The sequence below is a fragment of the Bombina bombina genome, chromosome 3 (assembly GCF_027579735.1).
Source record: "Bombina bombina isolate aBomBom1 chromosome 3, aBomBom1.pri, whole genome shotgun sequence".
Lineage (NCBI taxonomy): Eukaryota > Metazoa > Chordata > Amphibia > Anura > Bombinatoridae > Bombina > Bombina bombina.
In genome coordinates, this window is record NC_069501.1 from 1026619429 (window position 1) to 1026642390 (window position 22962).

General features: G+C 40.5%; 1 protein-coding gene across 3 annotated transcripts in view; it reads right to left on the reverse strand.

Moving 5' to 3' along the window:
- Positions 1 to 22962, reverse strand: part of SLC11A2 (solute carrier family 11 member 2) — a 192752-nt gene that overhangs the window by 44981 nt on the left and 124809 nt on the right. For all 3 annotated transcript variants that reach the window (XM_053708216.1, XM_053708217.1, XM_053708218.1), the window contains exons 9-12: positions 17519 to 17674; positions 15073 to 15231; positions 13960 to 14043; positions 11824 to 11943 (exon numbers count right to left, since the gene is read on the reverse strand). In XM_053708216.1, the coding sequence (XP_053564191.1) occupies positions 11824 to 11943; positions 13960 to 14043; positions 15073 to 15231; positions 17519 to 17674 (519 nt within the window). The remainder of the gene's footprint in view (positions 1 to 11823; positions 11944 to 13959; positions 14044 to 15072; positions 15232 to 17518; positions 17675 to 22962) is intronic.

The window sequence follows — 22962 nt, forward strand, 5'->3', positions numbered from 1 at the left end:
TTAAAACTGCTCTAAGCCAATCACAGTCCAGGCTTAGCTCACACACCCTCCAGATGATGCACAATCCGCCCATCAGACAAGTCAAATAGACATAGGTTGATAAATGAAAAAAAGGGCCTATGGCCAAAAATAGACTGCGATGGGAGGGGTATATTAAAAAGGTATAAAACCTCAATAATAATATTTAAAATAAGATTCCATAACTCAAATAGTAGATAACATTAAAAACATTGAGCACCAGTAATACAACGTATATTCCGATATCAGTAGATAGTCACATGCATGATATTTAGCCCAATCACGGCTTAACAGGAGCCGGTCAGTGATGGTATCGGAAATAGGAGAACTCTGTACAACACACATTAAAATAGATGCAGATATATGCAATATAATGAATAAGCAATATAATGGTTAATAACAACCTACATATAGCACTTGTTGATATGTATATACATGTAGTGTGTCAGACCAAACACATAATAAGAAAGATTCAACATGATCGAAATATAATGTTATAATTATAGGCTCTATTAATAACATAAAAACCCTTTTCAAATCATCAACAGAATAAGAACAGAATCTGATATTGTTAGAGGTCCGTGTGAATTTGACCCCACATATATGATATAATTAGAGGACTAACATTGACTTGTTAATTGACCACAATAAAAATTAAATATATAAAAATATATAAAACCCCAAAGAGCATATATCAAAATCTTCAGCAGATAAAATCCAAATACAAAACTAAACAATTAAATCGGTACAAACAGCAAATGAGCATCAAAACGTTTCATCTAATGAGTTAATAAACAATCCATTATGTCAGTTTCACAATACTGTTCCGCAGGGTCAGATACAGAGGGCGACACTAGAACAAGGCTAGTGAAAAGCGGCCAAATCAACACATAGGTTTAGACCAGCAGGATGCAAACTTTTAAGTACATGGATCCAATAAGTCTCACTCTCCCTGAGTCTAAAGAAACGGATTGTAAAGATGAGATTTAGGTATATGCTCAATGGGTGTGACTGAAAAACAGTTAGTATCACCATTATGAATGTTATTACAGTGTCTAGAGACACTATATCATCTATAGTTCTTCATATTGCGCTGATGTTCTGACCACCTAGTCCTGAACCGCCTACAGGTGCGCCCCGTGATCGAAGCACCGCCAACAGAGATCCCAGAACCTTTGTGAAAATTCTGGGAGCTGTGGCAAGACCGAAAGGAAGGGCCGCAAACTGGAAGTGTCTGTCCAGAAATGTAAACCTTAGAAACTTGTGATGATCCCTGTGAATGGGAACATGTAGGTACGCGTCCTTTAATCCACTGTTGTCATAAATTGTCCCTCTTGGATCAAGGGAAGAATGGAACGAATAGTTTCCATCTTGAAGGACGGTACCCTGAGAAATTTGTTTAGACTCTTGAGGTCTAAAATTGGTCTGAAGGTTCCCTCCTTTTTGGGAAACACAAACAGATTGGAATAAAACCCCAGACCCTGTTCCTGTACTGGAACGGAAAAAATCACTCCCAGGGCGGAGAGGTCTCCTACACAGTGTAAGAACGCTCTTTGTCAGGTCTGCAGATAATCTTGAAAGTAGATATCTGCCTCTGGGAGGAAAACTTTTGAACTCCAATTTGTATCCCTGAGACACTATTTCTATTGCCCAGGGATCCTGAACATCCCAAACCGAAGCCTGAGCGAAGAAGGAAAGTCTGCCCTCTACCAGATCCGGTCCCGGATTGGGGGCATGCCTTTCATGCTATCTTGGATTCAATAGCAGGCTTCTTGGATTGTTTTCCCTTATTCCAAGACTGGTTTGGTCTCTATGCTGTCTTAGATTGTTCTTGCTTAGGAGGAGGAAGATGAAGAATTTCCCTTGAAATTTCGAAAGGAACGAAAATTACTCTGTCATCCTTTTTGTTTGTTTCTCTTATCTTGAGGGAGAAGATGACCCTTACCTCCCATGATATCAGAGATAATTTCCGTCAGGCCAGGTCCAAACAAGGTCTTCCCCTTGTAAGGAATCACTAGAAGCTTAGACTTAGATGACACATCCGCAGACCAAGGCTTTAACCATAAGGCTCTGGGACCAAGAATAGAGAAACTCGAAACCTTAGTTTGATAACTTGAAGGGAAGCGTCCATAATAAAGGCATTAGCTAGTTTAAGAGCCTTTATCCTATCTTGGATTTCATCCAAAGAAGTTTCTGTCCTGAGGGCCTCAGACAGAGCATCAAACCAATACGCCGCCGCACTAGTGACGGTGGCAATGCACACAGCTGGTTGCCATCATTGCAGACCCTGGTGTACATATATCTTCTTGAGTAAACCCTCTAACATTTTAGCTATAGGATCTTTGAAGGCACAACTATCCTCTATGGGAATAGTAGTTCTCTTAGCTAAGGTGGAAACGGCCCCTTCCACCTTAGGTACTGTTTTCCAAGCCTCTTTGATAGAGTCGGCTATGAGAAACATCTTCTAAAAAATAGGAGAGGGAGAAAAGGGTATACCCGGTCTCTCCCACTTCTTAGCAATGATCTCAGAAGCTCGTTGAGGAACTGGAAATGCGTCAGTGTAAGAAGGAACCTCAAATTATCTGTTCAATTTACTAGACTTCTTAGGGACATCCACAACTGTGGAGTCACGGTCGTCCAAGGTAACTAAAACCTCCCTGAGTAACAGATGAAGGTGTTCTAGTTTAAACCTAAAAGTTACCACCTCCGAGTCCGTCAGAGGTAATAAACTCTCTGAATCTGAAATGTTCCCTTCAGATGCTACGGCAGTAACCTCCTCTTCAGCCTTTGGGAGGATACCTCCGAAATTGCAACAATTGCGTCAGAAACCTCGCTTACTGAATGTCTGGCTTTCCTCTTACGTTTGCCCTGCAATATTGGAAAAGCAAACAAAGCATCAGAAATAGTAGAAGACATGAGAGAAGCTATGTCTTTTAAAGTAACCCCAGAGGGGACTATAGCAGAAGCTTGGGGAGAAGGCTGCGGCATATGTTGACCCTCATTAGGCTTTTGGACGACTCTTTTCCCTATAATTCAAAGTCCTCTCAATACATAAGGGACAGAAAGGGATTGGTGGTTCCACATTGGCGCCAAAACATAAGGAACAAGTGACATCTTGCAAGTCCCCTTGGTCCATGCTTGTTCACAATTGGTCAAATAGCAAATAAAAAATTTAAATGTATCTGCAAATATAAAATAGAAAAACCGTTACTGTCTCTTTAAATTCAAAACGGTTCCTTTTTTACTGCAAACCGTTCAACTTAAACTACATTTAAGTAAAATGGTACACCTCTGCACCTCAGCAACTCCGCTGAGGTGCTCCTACCTGACTGAAGATCAGACAATTTCCCTTTTAATCAGCTCAAGACAATCCGTTTAGCACTGCTGAAAAAGGAAGTACAGCTCCTATACTAGAAACGCATGCTCTGCTTCACCATGCGTCTCTAGAACAGACAGGACAAATCCTTCCTAATGTCGCTCTCTCAGAACTGAAGCGCAACTAAAGTGGTGCGCAAACAGGAAGATCCGCCAATCGTGGGCGTTAACCTATGCCAAAACTACCCATTCGTCATAGACAGTAAAAAAATGGGTAACTACCAGAGCCATAACAACAGCCTTACTCCAGCCCCAATGCCTGCCAAGTAACGCTGCCAAAAATACTCTCCACCCCAGGAAAGATTGTAATGTCCCTAACATAGAGAGCCACCTTTCCTTTCAGTGCCCCTTATGTTCAGTGTGCTCACTTTTTTCTGAGTCTCCTTACTGTTTCCATGTGCCCCAGAAAATTAAAGTAGCACTTACCTTAGCATCTGCCTAGCAGCAAGGCAGCTCTCAGGCTTGAGAGGTCCTCTCCCTCACATCGACCTGAGGAGAATAAAATGCTGAGTAAATGTTTACCTTAGACTGAAGGATATAGGGCAGCAAGAAAACATGGGAGGCGCAGTGAGAATTATGTCCCACAAGTTCCCATTGCTCTAAAGCCACCAATGCTCTACTGAAGAGACTGATATGGACTACGGCTACACCCTAGGACAAAGCAGCACAATCCTGTACCACTTTAAAAATAATAAACTCTTGATTGAAGAATTCTAACTAGCACCTCACTTTACCACTTCTTATCACTAGTGTAGGCAAAGAGACTGACTGGAGTGGGAGGGAAGGGAGGAGCTATTTAACAGCTTTGCTGCTGTGGTGCTCTTTGCCGACCTCCTGCTGACCAGGAGGTGAATATCCCATTAGTAATTAAGATGATATGTGGACTCATCGTATCATAAAAAATAAATGTGGTTTAAATTAATCTTGCACACTGACTATCAACTTTAAAAATCTGGAATCAAAAGATAAAGAAGTTTTAATAAAATTTAAAAAAAATATTTTAAAATGTTAATATCTTTAATTGTTACTCCTTTAGATTGTATTGTATCATTATCTTTGATAGGGTTTGTGCACTACTGGTCTGAATATTACTTTTATGGGTTACATCAGTGGGTAACCAATGGTGAGTATATAGAACCAAGGGGGGCAGCGACCTGAAAAGATTTGGGAACCACTGCATTAGACATATTTTCTGAGACTTTTTGCAAATATCTTTTTATTTAAGATGCTTTTCCTTGAGACTGATGGTATTCTTTGTTCACCGTTTGCATGTAATTGCATGTCTGATTCTCAAACATCTGATTCTCAATTACCTTTTGATCACTGTACACAACCAACATTCTTGTATCCCACCTAATAGCAAATTTGTGTGATGTCGTCAAGGTGATTAAAAGGAACATTAACTGCTGGACACAACTTTAACAGAATGGTCATTAATTACCACACTATTTTTTTTTTGCCTGTGTCTGCAGCTGTTCTCTTATTCTAACCCTTTACAGGTGATGAAGCTCTGCATTTTCATAGTTGACTTTGCAATCTTAGAGCTCACTTATTCTTGTACCCTGTGGCAGAAGTGGCGAACAATCACAGATCCATGATGTAGCCACCTCTTTCAGAGCAGTAGGTTTACATTTTTGCAGTTTTTATACACAGTTTAATAGTTAAACAACGTATATAAAAAGGTCGCATCAATAATATGCAACCACTATAACAATGTAAATCTCTCACACTGTATTAAGCACACTAACCTGAAGTCCATAATAAATTTGTCAAATGCTGCCAACATCACTGATCTGTGTGCTGCAAGAATACCTAAGCTCAATGAGTATGAAGATGTGACGCTTGACCAGCTTGCACCAGAGAGCTGCAGGCACATGGTGAGCAGTAACTATGCTATTGTAGTTGTGCACAGCTATTTACCGTCACCTTAAAGAGCTGGGATTTGCAAGCATACTGACTATATATGTTTTTTAGCAAAGCCCTCAATCCTTGTATGTAAATGGAGCACAGAATTGTACATTGTGCTACATGTTTCTATTCACTATCTCTTTCTAATGTATACTACATATGGGAGACAGAATCCCATATCATGTATGTATGTATGTATGTATTGGGTACTTGTAAAGCGCGGCTAATCACCCATAAGGGTCTCAAGGCGCTGCTCATTTTATCGACCTCGGAAGGATGAAAGGATGAGTGGACCTCGCCGGGGATCGAACCTGCAACCCTTGGGTTGCTACAGCGCTCAGCCAGAGTGCCTTAGCATGCTGAGCTATCTGTCCTGCTTTATTTGTCCGGCTGAATTATGCATAGGAAACCATCTACAGTATATCTGCTGAATCAATAAAAACAGAATTTATGCTTACCTGATAAATTACTTTCTCCAACGGTGTGTCCGGTCCACGGCATCATCCTTACTTGTGGGAATATCTCTTCCCCAACAGGAAATGGCAAAGAGTCCCAGCAAAGCTGGCTATATAGTCCCTCCTAGGCTCCGCCCACCCCAGTCATTCGACCGACGGACAGGAGGAAAAATATAGGAGAAACCATATGGTACCGTGGTGACTGTAGTTAGAGAAAATAATTCATCAGACCTGATTAAAAAACCAGGGCAGGCCGTGGACCGGACACACCGTTGGAGAAAGTAATTTATCAGGTAAGCATAAATTCTGTTTTCTCCAACATTGGTGTGTCCGGTCCACGGCATCATCCTTACTTGTGGGAACCAATACCAAAGCTTTAAGACACGGATGAAGGGAGGGAGCAAATCAGGTTACCTAAACGGAAGGCACCATGGCTTGCAAAACCTTTCTCCCAAAAATAGCCTCCGAAGAAGCAAAAGTATCAAATTTGTAAAATTTGGCAAAAGTGTGCAGTGAAGACCAAGTCGCTGCCTTACATATCTGATCAACAGAAGCCTCGTTCTTGAAGGCCCATGTGGAAGCCACAGCCCTAGTGGAGTGAGCTGTGATACTTTCAGGAGGCTGCCGTCCGGCAGTCTCGTAAGCCAATCGGATGATGCTTTTAAGCCAAAAGGAAAGAGAGGTAGAAGTCGCTTTTTGACCTCTCCTTTTACCAGAATAGACGACAAACAGAGAAGATGTTTGTCTGAAATCTTTTGTAGCTTCTAAATAGAATTTTAGAGCACGGACTACGTCCAAATTGTGTAACAAACGTTCCTTCTTTGAAACTGGATTCGGACACAAAGAAGGTACAACTATCTCCTGGTTAATATTTTTGTTAGAAACAACCTTTGGAAGAAAACCAGGCTTAGTACGCAAAACCACCTTATCTGCATGGAACACCAGATAGGGCGGAGAACACTGCAGAGCAGATGACTCTGAAACTCTTCTAGCAGAAGAAATAGCAACCAAAAACAAAACTTTCCAAGATAACAACTTAATATCTATGGAATGTAGAGGTTCAAACGGAACCCCTTGAAGAACTGAAAGGACTAGATTTAAACTCCAGGGAGGAGTCAAAGGTCTGTAAACAGGCTTGATCCTAACCAGAGCCTGAACAAATGCTTGAACATCTGGCATAGCTGCCAGTCGTTTGTGTAGTAAGACAGATAAAGCAGAAATCTGTCCCTTTAGAGAACTCGCAGATAATCCTTTATCCAAACCTTCTTGCAGAAAGGAAAGAATCTTAGGAATTTTTATCTTATTCCATGGGAATCCCTTGGATTCACACCAGCAGATATATCTTTTCCATATTTTATGGTAAATCTTTCTAGTTACCGGTTTTCTGGCCTGAACCAGAGTATCTATCACAGAATCTGAAAACCCACGCTTTGATAGAATCAAGCGTTCAATCTCCAAGCCGTCAGCTGGAGGGAGATCAGATTTGGATGTTCGAATGGACCCTGAACAAGAAGGTCCTGTCTCAAAGGTAGCTTCCATGGTGGAACCGATGACATATTCACCAGGTCTGCATACCAAGTCCTGCGTGGCCACGCAGGAGCTATCAAGATCACCGAGGCCCTCTCCTGTTTGATCCTGGCTACCAGCCTGGGAATGAGAGGGAACGGTGGAAACACATAAGCTAGGTTGAAGGACCAAGGCGCTACTAGTGCATCTACTAGAGTCGCCTTGGGATCCCTGGATCTGGACCCGTAGCAAGGAACCTTGAAGTTCTGACGAGACGCCATCAGATCCATGTCTGGAATGCCCCATAATTGAGTCAACTGGGCAAAAATCTCCGGGTGGAGTTCCCACTCCCCCGGATGGAATGTCTGACGACTCAGATAATCCGCTTCCCAGTTTTCCACACCTGGGATGTGGATCGCAGATAGATGGCAGGAGTGATTCTCCGCCCATTGTATTATTTTGGTCACTTCTTTCATCGCCAGGGAACTCCTTGTTCCCCCCTGATGATTGATATACGCAACAGTCGTCATGTTGTCTGATTGGAATCTTATGAATCTGGTCTTTGCAAGCTGAGGCCAAGCCCTGAGAGCATTGAATATCGCTCTTAGTTCCAGAATGTTTATCGGGAGAAGAGACTCTTCCCGAGACCATAGTCCCTGAGCTTTCAGGGATTCCCAGACCGCACCCCAGCCCACTAGACTGGCGTCGGTCGTGACAATGACCCACTCTGGTCTGCGGAAGCTCATTCCCTGGGATAGGTGGTCCAGGGATATCCACCAACGGAGTGAATCTCTGGTCTTCTGATCTACTTGAATCACTGGAGAAAAGTCTGTATAGTCCCCATTCCACTGTTTCAGCATGCACAGTTGTAATGGTCTTAGATGAATTCGCGCAAAAGGAACTATGTCCATTGCTGCAACCATCAACCCTACTACTTCCATGCACTGAGCTATGGAAGGACGTGGAACAGAATGAAGAACTTGACAAGCGCTTAGAAGTTTTGACTTTCTGACATCTGTCAGAAAAGTCCTCATTTCTAAGGAATCTATTATTGTTCCCAAGAAGGGAACTCTTGTTGACGGAGACAGAGAACTTTTTTCTATATTCACCTTCCATCCGTGAGATCTGAGAAAGGCCAGAACGATGTCTGTATGAGCCTTTGCTTTTGAAAGGGACGACGCTTGTATTAGAATGTCGTCCAAGTATGGTACTACTGCAATGCCCCTCGGTCTTAGAACCGCTAGAAGGGACCCGAGTACCTTTGTGAAAATCCTTGGAGCAGTGGCTAATCCGAATGGGAGGGCCACAAACTGGTAATGTTTCTCCAGAAAGGCGAACCTTAGGAACTGATGATGTTCTTTGTGGATAGGAATATGTAGGTACGCATCCTTTAGATCCACGGTAGTCATAAATTGACCTTCCTGGATAGTGGGTAGAATCGTTCGAATGGTTTCCATTTTGAACGATGGTACCCTGAGAAATTTGTTTAGGATCTTTAAAACCAGAATTGGTCTGAAGGTTCCCTCTTTTTTGGGAACTACGAACAGATTTGAGCAAAATCCCATTCCTTGTTCCGTCATTGGAACTGGGTGTATCACTCCCATCTTTAACAGGTCTTCTACACAATGTAAGAACGCCTGTCTCTTTATTTGGTTTGAGGATAAGTGAGACATGTGGAACCTTCCCCTTGGGGGTAGTTCCTTGAATTCCAGAAGATAACCCTGAGAAACTATTTCTAGCGTCCAGGGATCCTGAACATCTCTTGCCCAAGCCTGAGCAAAGAGAGAGAGTCTGCCCCCCACTAGATCCGGTCCCGGATCGGGGGCTACTCCTTCATGCTGTTTTGTTAGCGGTAGCAGGTTTCTTGGTCTGCTTACCCTTGTTCCAGCCTTGCATCGGTTTCCAGGCTGGTTTGGACTGTGAGGCATTACCCTCTTGCTTAGAGGATGCAGAATTAGAGGCCGGTCCGTTCCTGAAATTACGAAAGGAACGAAAATTAGACTTATTCTTGGCCTTGAAAGGCCTATCTTGTGGGAGGGCGTGGCCCTTTCCCCCAGTTCTGAGATAATCTCTTTCAATTCTGGTCCAAAGAGAGTTTTACCCTTGAAGGGGATGTTAAGCAATTTTGTCTTGGATGATACATCTGCTGACCAAGACTTTAGCCAAAGCGCTCTGCGCGCCACAATTGCAAACCCTGAATTTTTCGCCGCTAATCTAGCTAATTGCAAAGCGGCATCTAAAATAAAAGAGTTAGCCAACTTAAGTGCGTGAACTCTGTCCATAACCTCCTCATATGGAGTCTCTCTACTGAGCGACTTTTCTAGTTCCTCGAACCAGAACCACGCTGCTGTAGTGACAGGAACAATGCACGAAATGGGTTGTAGAATGTAACCCTGCTGTACAAAAATCTTTTTAAGCAAACCTTCCAATTTTTTATCCATAGGATCTTTGAAAGCACAACTATCCTCGATAGGAATAGTAGTGCGCTTGTTTAGAGTAGAAACTGCTCCCTCGACCTTAGGGACTGTCTGCCATAAGTCCTTTCTGGGGTCGACCATAGGAAATAATTTCTTAAATATAGGAGGGGGAACAAAAGGTATGCCGGGCTTCTCCCACTCCTTATTCACTATGTCCGCCACCCGCTTGGGTATAGGAAAAGCGTCGGGGTGCACCGGAACCTCTAGGAACTTGTCCATCTTGCATAATTTTTCTGGAATGACCAAGTTGTCACAATCATCCAGAGTAGATAACACCTCCTTAAGCAGTGTGCGGAGATGTTCTAATTTAAATTTAAATGTCACAACATCAGGTTCAGCCTGTTGAGAAATTTTTCCTGAATCTGAAATTTCCCCATCTGACAAAACCTCCCTCATGGCCCCTTCAGATTGGTGTGAGGGTATGACAGAACAATTATCATCAGCGCCCTCCTGCTCTTCTGTGTTTAAAACAGAGCAATCGCGCTTTCTCTGATATGCAGGCATTTTGGATAAAATATTTGCTATGGAGTTATCCATTACAGCCGTCAATTGTTGCATGGTAATAAGCATTGGCGCGCTAGAAGTACTAGGGGCCTCCTGCGTGGGCAAAACTGGTGTAGACACAGAAGGAGATGATGTAGAACCATGTCTACTCCCTTCATCTGAGGAATCATCTTGGGCAATTTCATTATCTGTGGCAGTACTGTCCTTACTTTGTTTGGACGCTATGGCACAATTATCACACAATTTTGAAGGGGGAGACACATTGGCTTTCATACATATAGAACATAGCTTATCTGAAGGCACAGACATGTTAAACAGGCTTAAACTTGTCAATAAAGCACAAAAACCGTTTTAAAACAAAACCGTTACTGTCTCTTTGAATTTTAAACAGAGCACACTTTATTACTGAATATGTGAAAAAATATGAAGGAATTGTTCAAAATTTACCAAAATTTCACCAGTGTCTTAAAGCATTAAAAGTATTGCACACCAATTTTCAGAGCTTTAACCCTTAAAATAACGAAACCGGAGCCGGTTACAGATTTAACCCCTATACAGTCCCAGCTACAGCCTTTGCTGTGACTTTACCAAGCCCAGAGGGGAATACGATACCAAAAGACGCCTTCTAGGAACTTTTCCAACTACTTTCGGGTCCTCACACATGCATCTGCATGTCTTGCTCTCAAAAACAACTGCGCAGTAATGGCGCGAAAATGAGGCTCAGCCTACAACTGGGAAGGCCCTTCCTGACTGGAAAAGGTGTCTAACATAGTGCCTGACGTTAAAAAACGTTCCCCAAGTTTATAAGTGTGAATTATCAGCATAAACATGTATAAAATGTCCAAATAAAGCAATCGATTTAGCCCATAAAATTGTCTACCAGTTTTATAGCCCATATTAAGCCCTTTATTCTGTTTGAGACTAAGAAAATGGCTTACCGGTCCCCATGAGGGGAAATGACAGCCTTCCAGCATTACATAGTCTTGTTAGAAATATGGCTAGTCATACCTTAAGCAGAAAAGTCTGCTGTTTCCCCCAACTGAAGTTACTATGTGGAAACAGCAATCGATTTTAGTTACTGTCTGCTAAAATCATCTTCCTCTCACAAACAGAAATCTTCATCTTTTTCTGTTTCAGAGTAAATAGTACATACCAGCACTATTTTAAAATAACAAACTCTTGATAGTAGAATAAAAAAACTACAACTAAACACCACATACTCTTAACCATCTCCGTGGAGATGTTGCCTGTGCAACGGCAAAGAGAATGACTGGGGTGGGCGGAGCCTAGGAGGGACTATATGGCCAGCTTTGCAGGGACTCTTTGCCATTTCCTGTTGGGGAAGAGATAATCCCACAAGTAAGGATGACGCTGTGGACCGGACACACCAATGTTGGAGAAAAAGGCTTTACCAGAAGTAATGTTTTTTGTTTTCAAATTTAAGTCAAAACATAGGGATTAACATTTTTTTGTAATACACAATGTTAAAATAGGTAGCTGTCACCTCAGCTTTATCGGTTTCTCACCACAGAATTTTTTTTGAAATGTTAAGTGAAGTACTAGTTGGGAGACATACATACCTCCATGACAAACTGACCCGAATAGGTGCCAGTCATTGTAGAGCTCTGTCCTGCTGCTAGAATACCAATTGCCCAGATGTAGAGAGCTGCAGGCCCGAAATAACATCCCAGAACCACTCCCTGGAACACAACAATCAGTAACATTAGGGAGGTAAAATCGCCATGACAACTCAAATACAAACCTTCATATCCCCATAAAAGAAACGTGCAGTTTATGAATGTCTGAAGCTACCAACCATTAAACACTATATTTACTTCTATTAAATAATTTGAGGTTCATATCCTTGTACTTTCTCCGGGAAGAGAGAGCTTTTCAAGGCATATGCTTTTCTATGGACTCTAAGCCTAAATACAAATTTTTATCTTATTTTAAAATACATTATTTCCTGTAATCAACATTTTACCAGTTGTAAATGTGCAGTTAAATACAAAAGTATGTTTTTTGGGGGTTTTTTTACTAAAAAGATCTCCTACAAGAAATAAGCAATTTTCTAGATACGTAAATACTTATTACTTTATTTAATAGCATGCAGCACTATTACATTATTGCAGGGACAATAATCAATACATGAATAATAAGGGTACAGGTCCTGTCTGTGAGTCGGTTAGCTGTAAGCCACCCCAACACTTTACATTCTAAATACTGTACCGGACAACGCCATTTTGATGCAGTTTTATATTACAAATACAAGAAAATACAGTCAAGCTACAATAAATGACGTATTCAATGAGTGTGTAAATTATTACATGTTAAAAATAACTTCATGCCGAAAATTATTTTCTTTAAATTTTTTAAGTGCGCAAACAGTAATTGAAGCCTCACGATTCATGCCTGCAACACAATGTACAATAGAAGCTTCCAAGCCTGTAATGACTGAGCTCTAAAATACTGTTTTATCAGCAGTCAGACATAACAAGGTGAATGCTCTATCTTCATTTTAATGTAAACAAATATATTCAACGGCTCAAAAACAACAGAAAAATATAAGATTACAATTTTTGCTACAGTAGTCTAGACCAGTGGTTTTCACAGTGTGAGGCGGTGCCAGCGCATATAAGGGGAGCCGTGGTGCAGTGACACTTTGCACTATACTATGGAAGCAACAGCTGACAATGACACTTGTCATGTCGTTGTGGAATACAGCAAAGGGAGGGATGTAGGTGAAAGAAAAGTGAAGGTCAATTTAGATGAATTAGTGCCCGGTTTTTAATAAACCTATTAAAAACAAGGGCACTTCATCAAAATTGACATTTCACTCCTTTTCTTCAAAAACTTACCTTTTAATCCTGAAAGCCGCTCCAGCGATTCCCCGGCCGTTGGAAGCCTCTTCTTATGTCAGAATGACGAATCCAGCTTCCTCCAATCACAGCTTCCCCCCGGGGGGATCATGGCCTGATGCAACGCCGTGATTGGAGGAAGCCGGATTCGTCATTTTGGACCTGCAAAGAGGACTTGCAAAGGGCGGAGGAATTGCTGCAAGGGCTGACTGGATTAAAAGGTAAGTTTTTGAAGAAAAGGAGTGAAATGTCAATTTTGATTAATTAAAGTGCCCTTGTTTTTAATAGGTTTATTAAAAACCGGGCACTAATTCATCCAAATTGACCTTCACTTTAAATCACTCAGACTGCATTGCATTTGTTGTTTTGATAAGTAATGAAGTGCAAATTGAAATGTGAGTGAATTACTCTTTAGGTTGAGCAGAATCATTTCATGTAGTTGTGTGTAAAACCCTGGATCAGATGTAAATTCTCCAAATTAAAAGTATTACAATTTTCTATAAAGGGAAAAAAATAAAGTAACAACTATTATTGGGGCAAATTTCTTCAGACTTTGAAAAGCCCTGGTTTTAGATTCATGGAACAGCCGGCATCACACAAAGCATTACAGTTCCGATATTACCCTACGTTATGGTGAATATTCACTAAAATCAGAAAAGATCTCTCCTGTTTTATAAATTTCCTCTATATAAAGTAACATAGGGACTGTAGAGCTGTACGTGTCTACGTGTGTTTAATACGTTTTTATAATATCAGTAGGCTTCTGATACAATGAGCATATTAGATGTTCTTTTTCACTTCCCTTACAGTGAGCACAATATTTAAAATACAAACATTATCTTTGTAAAAAGTACTCACTCCTTTGTAAATATCAACTTCCAAAGATTCGGTGTTGTTTGGAAACAATCTACTTTGATCTGTCTTGTTCATGCATTCTTGTAACTGGTGAGAGGAAAAAAAACAAGGATTACATTATAAACTCAACACATACTGCAATCATGTGATCCGTACAACTGGCATAAAGAACTATTAGCAGGACTGAATGGGCTAATTAATCTTGTTGTAACTAGAAATTAACAAATGAGATTTCGTTAACAATGCTGCTTTTCTGGAGAGGATCAATCACTATCCAAAGCGTAAAATTGATCTTAAAAAATATGTTGCATAGATCTGATATATAAACCTGTTTTATAGGATTACATTTAAATTGTCGATACTCACCTTTAAAAGGGCAAAAATTTAAAACAAAACTTTGCACTATACTTTATTTTGTCTCCTTTTTCCTGTAATTTAAAGTGAATGTAAACTTGAGCATACTCGCTCAAGTCATAGGATAGAATTTAAAACTTTAGTGAGACTTTCATTCATCAAATTGGTAATATATCCTGATCTTCTATGCCAGTACGGTTTCTTACATAGCTCTGAAGCAGTGCACATGATATATGTGAACTGCTTCAGTTGGGTGTCATGTGACATGATACGTCACATGTGATGTTTGCGCACACACTACAGTGCATGCACGCATGTTTACGAGTGCATTTGGCCAAAATAAAGGCCTGAATAGGGTCTTATATAAATGGTCATTTTCTAAAATGAGTTTAAATGAAACTTCACAAAGCCAAAAATTAAGGGGTTAACAGAGGATTTAAATGATATTACTTTGCCGGTACCCTTTTCTTTCCAAAAGCAGGGAGAGTCCACGAATTCTATTCATTACTGTTGGGAATTTAACAGTAATGAATGAATTTGTGGACCCTCCCTGCCAGGAAAGAAAATAATTTATCAGGTAAGCATAAATTTTGTTTCTATAGAATATAGTTGTAAACAGTATATTTAAAATTGTAGGGCACATATACTTTAGGTTTCATAACAATCATTCTCTCTGTATTGTTTTACAGTCTCTGAATAGAAGAGTTTATGTTCTTTAAGTGTAGATGAGGTCTTTATGGAAACTGTAGAACAGACACGTACCACTTCTACATTGGTCTTTCCAAAGAAGGCTTCTGCAAACACAGCAACAACAAAGACATTGATGAGGAAAGATATAAAAAGCGCTATACTGGACTCGATGAAGAAATACTTATTTGCCTCCCTCACTTCTTTCTTGTTGGCGCGATTGACCTCCCTGGACTGGAAAAACAAGTAAAGATGGCAATTAACAGATGCTTCTTTTAAATATCCTACTTATAACTTCGGAACTTAGAATTATTTCTTTTTTAGCCATACATATCCAAATGGCTTAAAGGGACAGTCTACTTGATTTGTTTTATTGTTTAAACAGATAGATAATCCCTTTGTTACCTATTCCCCAGTTTTGCATAAAGTTATATTAATACACTTTTTACCTCTGTTATTACCTTGTATCTAAGCTTCTGCAGACTGCCCGCTTACCTCAGTTCTTTTGACAGGCTTGCATTTTAGCCAATCAGTGCTGACTCATAAATAACTCCACTGAAGTGAGCACACTTATCTATATGGTTCACATGAACTAGCGCTTTCTGGCTGTGAAAAACTGTCAAAAATGTCAAGTACCGGGAGAATTCCCTCTGAATAGTAGACTGTTGTGGCTGATATGTATGCAAAATTTGAGGTATACAATTTTACACATTCAGTGACCTGAAATACTGGAACATCTTTGCAAAATAAACATATATATATGTAGACAGAGGGATAGCGATAACTCACTCCTCTATGGAAATAACAATGGGGACAGAAATATTTTGTTCCATGTTTGTACTTATATAACAGTATACATACTCATACATAACTCCATGGGTGTGAGCACAATGTTATCTATATGGCACACATGAACTAGCGTTGTCTGTGCAACTGTGGAAAGCTAATAAAATGCACTGAGATAAGAGGAGGCCTTCAAGAGCATATGAGACTACCTAGGTTTATCTTTCAACAAAGAATACCAAAATAAAAAAGCTAATTTGATGATAAAAGTAAATTGGAAAGTTATTTAAAATTGCACCTGAATCATGAAAGTTTAAATATGACTTGACTGTCCCTTTAAAATATGCTGGAGATTTTGCTGATTAATACAAAATAAATGTTTGAAAAAATTCAAAGGGACATGAAACCAAAATGTTTTCTTTCATGACACAGTCAGAGCGTACAATTTGAAAGATTTACTTCTATTGATTGATTGTCTTGGTGTCCTGTGATGAAGGAGCTGCAATGTGCTACTAGCATTAGATGAGCCAATGACAACAGGTATATATGTGCAGCCATCAATCAGCAACTGGCTCCCAGCAGTGTATTGATGCTCCTCAATCTACTTTTTCAATAAAGGAGATCAAGAGAACAAAGCAAATTAGATAACAGAAGTAAAATGGAGAGTAGTTAAAAACTGCATACTCTATCTGAATCATGAAAGTTACATATTTGACTTTACTGTCCTTTTTAAAAGGGACATTTGTTAGTAACATTTGCAGGGCTTTGCCATTTCATAAAAACGCTGATTGAAAAGACTGGTGTTATTTGTAGAATTGCGTCCTTTACTGTGGTTCAAGTTCTCTGCAGTGCTGCAAATTTCTGTATAGTACTGCCCAATATAAATAACGGAGGTAAATTGCAATGTTAAAGGGACACTGAACACAATTTTTTTCTTTAATGATTCAGATAGAGCATGACATTTTAAGCAACTTTCTAATTTACTCCTATTATCAATTTTTCTTTATTCTCTTGGTATCTTTGTTTGAAATGCAAGAATGTAAGTTTAAATGCCGGCCCATTTTTGGTGAACAACCTGGGTTGTCCTTGCTGATTGGTGGATACATTCTTCCACCAATAAAAAAGCTCTGTCCAGAGTTCTGAACCAAGAAAAAAGCTTAGATGCTTTCTTTTTCAAATGAAGATAGCAAGAGAACGAAGAAAAATTGATGATAGGAGTAAATTAGAAAGTTGCTTAAAATTGCATGCTCTATCTGAATCACAAAAAAAAAAAAATTGGGTTCAGTGTCCCTTTAACTACTTTAAAGAGATATAAAAGTGCAAAAAGAAAATGCACTGTTGCACACATATAATAGTGTGTTTATCTGCTGCACAGGGATTAAACACATAGTTTAAGACAGCTCCAGAACAGCAATATACTACTGGGAGCTAGCTGAGCATGCCTGAAGAATGTGTGTAGCCACTAATCACCAGCTACCTTCTAGCTGTGCATTGCTAATCCTGAGCCTACCTAGATATGCTTTCCAATCACGGATGCTAAGAAAACAAAGTCAATTTGATAACGAATTAAAATGTCTATTAAAATTGCATGAACGTTTATTTTTTTTATTTTTATGTTCCTTTAAATATAAATGGATTTCATTTTGTGTTTTCATATACTTTAACCACAAAGACAGTGAAAACTAAGAAAAGAAGGTCCAGTAGTTAAAAGGCCTAATTATGAATTTATGGTACATACCTTAACCAACGCTGAATGCAGGTACATATTGTGTGGCATAATCACAGCTCCCACAATCCCTACTGCTTGCTCCAGCTGTGGGGTTCCACATCCTTCACAGTATGGAAAAAACATGCCCTTCAGCAGCTGTCCTTGATCAGGGCTTACTGTAATGTACTTAAGTATAAGAAATGGTTAAACCACTTAAAAGGAAAATCAAATCTATATTTTTAATATATTTATAATTGCACTTTTAATAGATTTTACAGAAATGTATTTGAAATAATTATTCCAAATGTGTCCATTTGCTCAGGATGTTTGGTAGGACAGCCAACAATACAAAGTGTATATATTCTGTTTAGAGAAATAAGAAAAATTATAGATTTTATATTATTACATTGCATTATTGTACCTTTGTTTAAATAGATATCCTTTTTTTTTGTGGCTCATTTGCATCTTTTTTACCATTGTTAAATTTGTTGGAATAACAATAATACGTCTCAGTAAATAATGTCAGTCACAACAGCACAATTGGAAGCATTATTTTAAGTATGTAAAATCCAGATTTTTACTTCCCAGTTACACAGTATTCATAGCATAGTATATGTTTCGTTTTATTATGCTTTCTGGAGTAATTAGAAGACAATACGTCACCTCCAAGGTTACTTCCCCATCTTTTTCATATTCCTTATCTTCCTCTCTGCTTTAGTTCACATATAGTCGAGCAATAACCTTTTTTTGACAGTAAAAAGATCATTTATGCTTACCAGATACATTTTTTCATGGTGGTGAGAGTCCATGATCCATTACTCTTGGAAATTACTTTTCCCTACCACTAGGAGGAGGCAAAGATTATAAACCCCAAGAACTCTATAAAACCCCTCCCACCTCACAGGTACCTCAGTCTAACGTATACCCAAGAAAAATGAGGTAGAAAAAGGAATAAGAGCCATTAAAGTAGCAGGGGGGAAAAAGCAACCAAGAAAAAATACACGGTGGGATCTCGTGGAAAGAATAAATTTTCTTCATACAGGTGGTGAGAGTCCACAATCCATTACTACTGGGATACCTAAGCTGTGGAGTCCACAAGTAATAACTAAATCCCCAAAGCCCGAAAAGAGCCTAAAAAAAAAGACAATAAAAAATAACCAACAGGCACAAATAAAATTAACATGAGACAACTGCTTGATGGAGATCCTACTAAAGGCTGCCTCAGAAGAAGCAAAAAACATAAAAAAACAAAATGTATGCTTACCAGACAAATGCCTTTCTTTCCTGGCAGGGAGAGTTCACAACGTCATTCCTTACTGTTGGGAAATACAACACCTGGCCACCAGGAGGAGGCAAAGACACCCCAGCCAAAGGCTTAAATTTCCCTCCCACTTCCCCTACCCTCCCAATCGGCTGAGGGAACAAGGAAAAGTAGGAGAAACATCAGGGTATAAAGGTGCCAGAAGAACAAATAAACAGGGAGACGCCCAAATCAAAATATCATACGGGTGGGGTCAGGGACTCTCCCTGCCAGGAAAGAAAGGAATTTATCTGGTAAGCAAAAATTTTGTTTTCTTTCCATAAGGCAGGGAGAGTCCACGACTTCATTCCTTACTGTTGGGAAAACAATAACCAAGCTCCAGAGGACACTGAAGGAGTAACGGTAGGGAACAAGAAAGAGGCGGACCCTAATCTGAGGGCACCACAGCCTGCAAAACCTTTCTCCCAAAAGCTGCTTCAGCCAAAGCAAACACATCAAACTTGTAAAATTTTGAAAAAGTATGTAAGGAGGACCAGGTACCCGCCTTACAAATCTGATCCATAGAGGCTTCATTCTTAAAAGCCTAGGAAGAAGCTACTGCTCTAGTGGAATGAGCCGTAATCCTCTCAGGAGGCTGTTGTCCCATTGTCTCATAAGCTAGGCGGAAGACACCCTTCAACCAAAAAGACAACGAAGACGTAGTGGCTTTCAGACCCTTATGCTTACCCACATAGATGACAAACAAAGATGAAGATTGTCTGAACTCCTTAGTAGCCTGAAGGTAAAACTTCAAGACATGAACCACATCTAGATTGTGAAGCAAACGCTCCTTCATCGAGGAAGGATTGGGGCACAAGGAAGGAACAACAATCTCTTGATTAATATTACGATCTGACACCACCTTAGGAAGAAAACCAAACTTAGTACGTAAAACCGCCTTAGCAGAATGAAAAACAAGGTAAGGGGGTCACATTGCAAAGCAGAAAATCTCAGAGACTCTGCGAGCTGAGGCAATAGCCAATAGTAATAGAACCTTCCAAAATAACAGTTTAATGTCAACATTATGCATGGACTCAAACGGAGCCTGCTGCAACACACGAAAAACAAGATTGAGGCTCCAAGGCGGAGACACCCTTCGAAACACAGGTCTGATCCTAGTCAGGGATTAACAAAGGACTGCACATCCGGAAGCTCAGCTAATCTCTTGTGCAGCAACATCGACAGGGCCGATTTCTGTCCCTCCAGGGAACTAGCAGGTAGACTCTTCTCCAGTCCCTCCTGGAGAAAAGATAAAATCCTTATGCCAAAAAAACCACGCTCCTCACACCAGTGCAGGTAAGTCTGCCACTCCTCATGGTAGATGCGTTGAGTCACTGGCTTACGAGCCTGAATTAAAGTGTCGATGACACGCTTAGACAAACCTCTCTTGGCTAAGACTATGCGTTCAATCTCCACGTAGTCAGCCTCAGAGAATCTAGATTTTGATGTAGAAATTGATATAGAGTCTATCACCGTACCCAGGAAATTCACCATGGTATTTGGAGTAAGATCAAAGAAGACTGAGAAGGAATTCCGAGTGCTCCCTTGCTAGACGAAAATATGGTGCTTGCACAAAGGTATCATCCAGGTAAGGTGCTACTGCAATACCTCTTGTTCTGGAAACCGCTAGAAGAGCCTCCAGAGCCTTCGTAAATATCCTTGGAGCAGTAGCTAAGCCAAACGGAAGTGCTATGAACTGGAAGTGCTGGTCCAGAAAGGCAAACCTCAGGAACGGAAAATGTTCCTCGTGTATCGGAATGTGAAGGTATGCATCCTTCAGGTCTATGGTGGTCAAACTGTCCTTCCTGAACCAGGGGAAGAATTGACCGTATTGTCTCCATTTTGAAAGAGGGGACACTCAAACTTGTTTAGGCGCTTCAGGTCCGGAATTGGACAAAAAGTTCCCTTTTTGGGAATCACAAAGAGGTTTGAATAGAACCCCAGACCTTTTTCTGATGTAGGTTACCGGGACAATTACTCCTTAAGAGGCTAGATCCCGGACACAACCTAAAAAGGCAGTCCTCTTTTCTGGTCTTGTAGGAAGTCTGGAGATTAGGAATCTGCCCCTAGGCGGATGAGATTTGAATCCTATCCGTTATCCATGAGATACGACCTCCAGAACCCAAGGATCCTGAACATCCTGAAACCATGTATCTGAGAAAAGTGACAATCTGCCCCCTACTCATTCCGATCCCGGATCGGGGGCAACCCCTTCATGCTGATTTGTTCTCGGCGGGCTTTGTCTGTTTGGACGTGTTCCAGGACGCAGCCGGCTTCTAAGTACTCTTGGGCTGCTCGAGCTTGGATGAAGGTTGAGATCGTTGGGACTTGTCCAAACAAAAATTAGATGATTGCCGTCCCTTAGGTCTGTTCTTATTATCCTGTGGTAGGAAGGTACCCTTCCCTCCAGTAACCGTAAAAATAATTGAGTCCAACCCTGGACCGAATAATATCTTCCCCTTGAAGGGAAGAGAAAAGAGTCTGGATTTAGAAGTCATATCTGCAGACCAAGACTTCAACCAGAGAGCCTGGCGGGCTAGGACCGCAAAACCTGAAGCCATTGCATTTAGGAGTATAATCTGCATATTCGCATCACAAATGAAGAAATTAGCAATTCTCAGAGACTTAATTCTCTCCTGAATATCCTCAAGGGGAGATTCCACCTCAATAAATTCAGACAGATTTGCACCAGTAGGTAGCTGCTCCAGCAACCGCGGCTACAGCTGCCGACAGTTAGAATAAAAATCCTGTGTGTTGGAAAATTTTCCTCAGAAAAGTTTCCAACTTTTTGTCCATAGGCTCTCAAGAGGGATAGTAGTACGCTTAGCGAGCGTTGAAATGACGCCATTCACCTAAGTGATGGAACCCCACAGTTTCAATTCAGAATCAGGGACTGGAAACAATTTCTTAAAGGTTAACGAGGGGGAAAAGGAAGTTCTGATTCTTTCCCATTCGTTACTAATAATGTTCGCCATACGAACTGGTACAGGAAAAGTCTGTGGGACCTTTCTGTTTGCATAAACCCTGTCTAACTTAGGGATCTTAGGTTTTTCAGGTAGCTTAGCCTCTGGAACATCTAAAGTGAACAGGACCTTCTTTAGCAAAAAAATTTAAATCTAAAGGAGGGTTCCTCAGCTGGAGGAGATTTAGTAACGAAAGTTTACCCTCTGAAGCTACAGAGGTTAACTCATCCTCGGAGAGCTGGGACATACAAGCTAGATCCAACAGAAATTTAGATGACTAAGTCAGGAGAACTATGTTTGACCTTTCTCTTGTGTTTCCCAGAGATAGATAGGGCACTCAGGGCCACAAACACCGGCGATTGTAGCTGAGCGGTAAAGTCCGCAGGAAAAAGGCCCCCTATAGATGAAGATGGAGAATTAGTTGTGCTGAGGGGGACTGCATGGGAAGCGGTTTGAGTAGAAAGGGTAGTAATCTCTCGGGACATAGAATCCTGAGAAGTTGATGGCTCAGAGGGACTAATTACGCTATGTGTATTAGCAGATTTAGCTCCCTTTTTATACTTTAAAAGAGTGCCTAGGCAAATGGAACAAAATTGAGCAGGCGGGCAAACCATTGCCTCCTCACAGTATACACAGGTATTATTATTCACAACAGAAGGAGCGGAACCTTCTAATATAGTATCAGAGTCCTCCATAGCTTTAGTATGTACTCTCATATGGAATAAAAAAACTGAACAAAATAAAGTACTTTATACTTAAAACGGCACCTTTATATTCCAAATGGCTGGGGCACTTACCACCTCCTAGACCCAGACAGACTATCAGTGAAAATGCTCTCTTCAAGGAGCAATGTCTGCAGCAGGATTGTAAGGAAGTGAAAGAGACCGCACCCAGTCACGTGGTGCGCAAGACAGGACTTCCCCTACTATGAAAAAGGGCGCTAAGCTAATATAAGCTGCGCAACTCCTTTTAAAATTTCGTAGCCTGGAAATCATGATTCAGGATATTTGTTCAAAATAGAAAGTGAAACCTGTTTGTTCAAAGCCAAAAGCATGCAGTCTTATGAGCCCAAGCCATCACAAAGTAAAAGCAGTACATAAAAATACCCATAACTGTTCTAAATAATCTCCCTGAAGGAAATATTAACCCTTGATCCTATTGAGGTATAAAGGAGCCACACTGTGACCTTATATTAGAATCCCTGCTAAATA